General features: G+C 38.5%; 1 protein-coding gene and 1 pseudogene across 1 annotated transcript; one reads left to right on the top strand and one right to left on the bottom strand.

The window, feature by feature from the left end:
- Nucleotides 1-1,048: 1,048 nt before the first annotated feature.
- Nucleotides 1,049-2,144, top strand: LOC110723634 (stigma-specific STIG1-like protein 3). Its single transcript, XM_021902978.1, has 2 exons — nucleotides 1,049-1,068; nucleotides 1,551-2,144. Exons 1-2 carry the CDS (start codon nucleotides 1,049-1,051, stop codon nucleotides 2,041-2,043), a joined length of 513 nt encoding a protein of 170 aa, XP_021758670.1. The 3' UTR covers nucleotides 2,044-2,144.
- Nucleotides 2,145-2,238: 94 nt separating this feature from the next.
- The window catches only part of LOC110723635, a 39,509-nt pseudogene continuing 35,747 nt past the window's right edge, over nucleotides 2,239-6,000 (bottom strand).

Here is a 6,000-nt window from a genome sequence, read left to right on the forward strand (position 1 = left end):
ACACCCGATGCTACATACTATACACATTCACATTAGAGATAGATTTAATCTATTCCGGCCACAATATAGGGAAAATAGAATATATTTTTTATTGTTATTATTATTGATGTTCTAAGGGATTATATGTATAAGATCTTCAAGAATCTACTTCTTCAAGAATAATCTCTTTTGTAATCTCTTGGTACTAACAAGTTATTTCACTTGTAAACGTTGAGTATACTAGTATAATGAGCTGAGCCTCATGCTTCTAATTAGTCACACGGTTAGTCGCCCATTATTCTTGTTGCTTAATTAATGTTGTTTTCCTTGCACCCTTTGAGTTGTTAACAGGAGGTAATTATATTAATGTTATATTAACAACAGAAATAATAATGCTTCTCATTTCACACTTGTTTCATTCTTGAGGCTTAGCTTGCAATAGCTTGCATATTAGGTTTCTGCTTTACTTTATTGAGCTAGCCATTTTAACAATACGAGTACATGGAAGATGCATGGAGTTGACTTTAAGCTGATGTTTCCTGTAACAAGAAGTTGAACATACACCACTTTATTATTTGATTAAGAACTCAAAAGTCAACCCTTTATTTGGTAATAGATTGAAGAATAATGTATTCATTATTTCATTCATAAGGACATGGAAATCAAGCTATTGACTTATTAATAGTGTTAGCTTCCAATGGAAGAAATGAAAACACTAAACAAGTTAAAGTATATATATGGATTTTTTTAAAACGTTGGGTAAAATTAAGAAGCTAATTACATGTGTTAAAAACTTAAAATACTATATATGTGTGGTTATAATTGATATTACTATACCTTACTAAAATATTGATTGTAACATCAATTACACATGCAAGGGAATTAGAGGCGGATTTGGCAAATAAATCAATAGGTTCCTTATGCCAAATGAACATCTAACGGATTTTGGAATAATTTTATATTTTGAATTATATATTCTTAAAAGCGTGCACCCTATACAGAAGATTTTACGTACTAACGTTAAAGCTAGATGAATTTGGTTATTTTTTTCGACCCTAATATAGAGAAAATGGTGCATGACTTATTGATGTGCTATTAGTAAGTAATTAGAGAATATAATCTTATCTTCAAGAATCTTTTCAAGAATCTCTTTTGTAATCTCTTGGTACTAAGCAGCCTTGTTCACTTGTAGACGTAGAATGAGCCTCATGCATCGTATTAGGGACCTTATTGTTCAAGTAATTTAAACATGCATGCAACTTAAATTAACTTACTACTTCCCTACAATTCAAGATACACACAAACTTCTATTTTTAGTTATCTCTCAAAAAAGCCTCTAGTATTTAAAGATTTCAAACACACCTTCCTTTTCCTTTTTTAGAATAGTTTACCAACTTTAAAGTCAACTTAGTTCTTTACTTTTTACACCCTTATAAATACATTCAATTACTCTTACATTTTAATCCAACTTACATCTCATCATATCACACGTACTATTTCTATTTTCCCCTAGCTAGCTCACCTCAGCTTGCTTCCGCCTTCCTCACCTCGAATTATTCTCAATAATTAAGAGAAGATGTCGCCGAGGATGATGATGAAGGCAGTGAAGCATTCGCCTTGATAGCTATCACCATGGTGATAGCCACCACTGCTTTCAATTCCATCACTATCAAATACGATCACCAAGATTATCACCCAAACCCTAATGAAGAAGAAGAGAACATTTCTCTATTACTTCCTTCTAAGAGGGTTAGCCGGTTCCTAGCTGAGAGTGACTACAACCACCATGGAAGAGGCTTAAAGCCCGCGGATCATTGCCACAAGGACTACGAGGTTTGTGACATCAAGTATGGGAAGAACTTCACATGTTGTGGAAACAAGTGTTTTGATCTAACCATTGATCAGAAGAATTGTGGAGGTTGCCATAGCAAGTGCAAGTTTACTAATGAATGTTGTGATGGAAAGTGCGTAGACAAAACCTATGATAAGAGACATTGTGGCAAATGTAACCACAAGTGTTTGGATGGACAATTATGTGTTTATGGATTGTGTGACTATGCTTGATTTAATACTTGCTCTTAGGAAATTGTATACCATATTTTGGATTTGATTTGGATGGAAAATTCTACGTATATCATTTGAGCTAGTATGTATAAGCATTATGTAACGTGAAATTCTGATCATTTGGTCTCCTCATAAGAAGGGTCTCCTAATTAATAATGTTCTCTCTGATTATTGTATTTATTAAATAAAGAACATTTAGTTTTGGCTGGAATGAACTTGTTCCAATAGTATATGATCCGAGCTAAAGTAGTAACATAAAATCTTATGAAAAATTACATCTAGTTAATACAAATCATTTTTTCTTGTTAATTCATAAGTTACTTATATTAATCATATGGGGTGTATGCTTGATTGCTAGTCAATTATATATAATTATATATTTATATACTACCTCCGTTAACTATTATTTGCAATAAAGGGGTATTATTTGTGAGATATAAAATATTCCTTTGTTGCAAATAATAGTTAACGGAGGTAGTAGCTAATTAATGATATGATGAATACTCTGATTTACTAGACTACTGGTTTACTAGTAGTCAATTCAACTATCTAAGGGATGAACGACTAGAATGAGACAGTCGCGTGCATGTCATTTATGTGCAACAGAAAATATAATAAATAAATATATACCATACAGTAAGTCTTGTGTGTGACTAGCCACACATAGTATGACACTATGAGCACACTTGTTTATAAAAATAATAATTTTTTATTAAGATAAGTAACCCAATTATTCATGGTGGTAACCTTAATTTGCCCATAGAGTAACCCCAATTCATTAGACATGTAACATTAATAATTTTAAAAAAATAAGTGATCACTCTGTTTGATCATTCGAGTAACCCTCTTTCTTTTATTTCGACTATTGAAACGTTAACTATTTATTTATAAGAATAATCTCATTTTTCTATTACAATAACCCCAAATCCATTAAGGTAACCCCATTTGATCATTGTTGCAACTCCCATTACTTAAATTATAATTGCATGCTTATATGTGGAATGGTCACATCACGTGGTAGCCATACATTCTAATTTTTGTTAACCTTATTAAGGTTTAAAATCATGCATGGAAAAACGTGTTTATAAATATGTCAACTAAAATGAAATAGAGGAAGTATATATAAAGATTAATCAGGCATGACAATGATATGCCATGCATGCATGTTCAATTCACCCAAACATTGATTAAACCTGTTTCCGGTTTTCTGATGTCCTGCGGGAGAGTTACAATTCCGAGACTGGAACCGGACGCCTGTACCTGCAAAACAAACGGAGACTCCTTGTGGTAGGAGCTCCGCCTCCGACGATCAAGTTAGTACTTGTTTGAGGAGTGATAAATGCGGAAAGTAAAGGTAGGAGATCTGGTTCCTCTAGTGGAGGAGTGATCAATGTGTTTTGGTTTTCTCTAGGTGAGAGTCATTAATTGCTGAATCCCCTTTAATGAGATTAATTAAGTATTTATAGTCTTGAGAAGCGTGCCAATTTTAGGTTTAGGTTAACCAGGGCAAATTGGGCTTCTCTCGGACTTTGGGCCTTGGTGGCCATTTTTGCCTATTTTGGCATATGGGAGGCCACGTGGCGTGGCCTGATTAGTCCATGTTGACCTCTTAGGGTGACAAATGGCGGACGCTGAATGGCCCACGTGGTGGACACGTGGCAGGTCTGGATTGGTCCATTTGTCATGGGTAATTTTTACCCTAAACATTTGCCCCTCGGAAGGAGTAATTTCTCTTTCCAGGAGGGATTGCTTCTTTCGAAAGTTAGACCCTCGAAGCTTTGCTAGGTCGGCATCTTGTCTAGTTCTAATGGGAGATGGACTTGATTAACTTAGAAAATTTTGATACCTTGGGCGGTATGACATTTTCAAAGTTAATCAATCATAATAATGATTGTCGTCGAACTAGACAGATGCCGATTCTTTGCCCCACTATGCAGATAGCCCTGATCAGGTGGACTGTTAACTATTGCATAAGGGGTAAGCGTTTAGCATTATTCGGCCATTGGCCTCTTTTGATTCAATATACTAAGTTTGGTACTTAGTTTATTTCGTTGGGGAAGGCTGGTCGTCTGCTTTGGTGGCTGCATAGAAGCAGGCGTCAGACAGGACGTCCAACCAAAGTAGCTACGCCTGTTGGGTTACAGACGACAGCTTTAAGTATAGCCAACCTAGTAAGAATAGTGGTCAAGTACCTCTGTTTACCAAAAAACAGGCGGACTCCTCATACCTTTTAGGTTCCGTACTAAGGAGGGAGACTGGTTAACCTTGCGGTTAGTCAATCACTGCCTATTTTGTTTGAGTGGTAGGGAAACCAGGCGGCGGGGGCCGGATAGTCCCCTTGATTCGCCAAGTTTTTCTTGGCTATTAACTCAAAGGTTGTTAACCTAGCAGGAGTAGTGGTTGAGAGCCCCTGTTTGCTAAAAACAGGCGGGCGACTCATACCTTTTAGGCTCCATACTAAGTTTGAGAGAGTGACTATGAGTTAACATGGGAGTTACTCAGTCTCCGTCACTCTCTAGCTTGAGTAGTAGAGGTACCAGGCGGCGGAGGCCGGCTGATCCCCTTGATTCGCCAATGTTTGTTGGCTATTAGCCCAAGGAGTGGTTACCTAGTAGGAATAGGGGTTTGAGTGCCCCTGTTTGCCAAAAAACAGGCGGTCTACTCAAACCTTTTAGGTTCCATACCAAGTTTGAGGGAGTGCCTATGAGTTGACTTTGGTGTTACTCAGTCGCCGTCACTCCTGCTTGAGTAGTAAAGGTACCAGGCGGCGGAGGCCGGCTGAACCTTTTGATTCGCCAATGTTTGTTGGCTATTAACTCAAGAGGTACCCCCTGAATTTATCCCAAGTAATACAGGGGTCATCCGACTCAGATGTCAACTGCTACCACTGGTTTGGTTAGTGATAGAGTTACCTTGTCTCAAAAACGGCTACGTGGTTGCCCTTGGGGACAGTCGTATAGGTGCCGTGTAATTAGTTTATAGAGCAATGTTCCACCCGAAAGGGAGCTGCTCTCTGCGACGAATTTCATCCGGAGGGATGCCGTCGGACGCCTGCTATGATGTTGGGACATGTCGTATTAGTTTAAAAATTGGATCAGTTGGCTTGGCGCCTAGGCTGATCATCGGGCCTGTGGCCTTGGTTAGTTCTTGGCGAACGTAGGTGCTAAGTAAGAAGAGGGCAGCCGCTTGTTTAGGCACATGGTCGGCCTGACCCTAATCTTTTTTAGCTAAGTATAAGGGGGGTGGCTGTGTGCTTTGGAACCAGTCGGCCCTCTTCTATGGAGAGTAGCCGACTATATGTCCAGACGGCATGCCCCTCTAGTGATAGAGTAAAATAATCAAAGCAGAGAGTAGCCGACTATAGAGGTACCGCTGCTATACTCAATGGAGAGTAGCCGACTGTAAAGGTACAGCGGCATGCCCCTCTGATGATATAGTGATATAATCAATGGAGAGTAGCCGACTGTAAAGGTACAGGCGGCATGCCCCTCTGAATTAGTATCAAGTATTGAAATAATTTCAAGTGTTAGAGTAGATAGATCACTTAGCTCCCTTCCATGGGGGATTGATGACTCTACTTTCTTCGAATGGGGACAGGTGGTCGTGCTAAACTTGTTAATGTGGTTTGCGACCTCGCTGCTCGGCCTACACATTTGCCGCCGGTCTTTAGCCCCTTAGTGAAATTAATGAGGGTCGACTGCTTTCATAGCTACGAGACTTCGTCGTATAAGGGGTCGACTACTATTCATGCCGCCTCTCTTGCTTGATAGACTTAGGCAATATTTTTTGAGAGGATCTTATGTTTTTGTCTTATTCTCATGCATGAGAATGACAATTAGCCATACTGTTAGGCAACATTTTTTTTTTATCATAATAATGATTGAGGTCGCCTAAACCAAGGCTACGAAACCATGATATCATACCACCAGACATTCGGCATGCCGCTTGCTTTCATTT

Source organism: Chenopodium quinoa, unplaced genomic scaffold, assembly GCF_001683475.1.
Source record: "Chenopodium quinoa cultivar QQ74 unplaced genomic scaffold, ASM168347v1, whole genome shotgun sequence".
NCBI classification, from domain to species: Eukaryota; Viridiplantae; Streptophyta; class Magnoliopsida; order Caryophyllales; family Amaranthaceae; genus Chenopodium; species Chenopodium quinoa.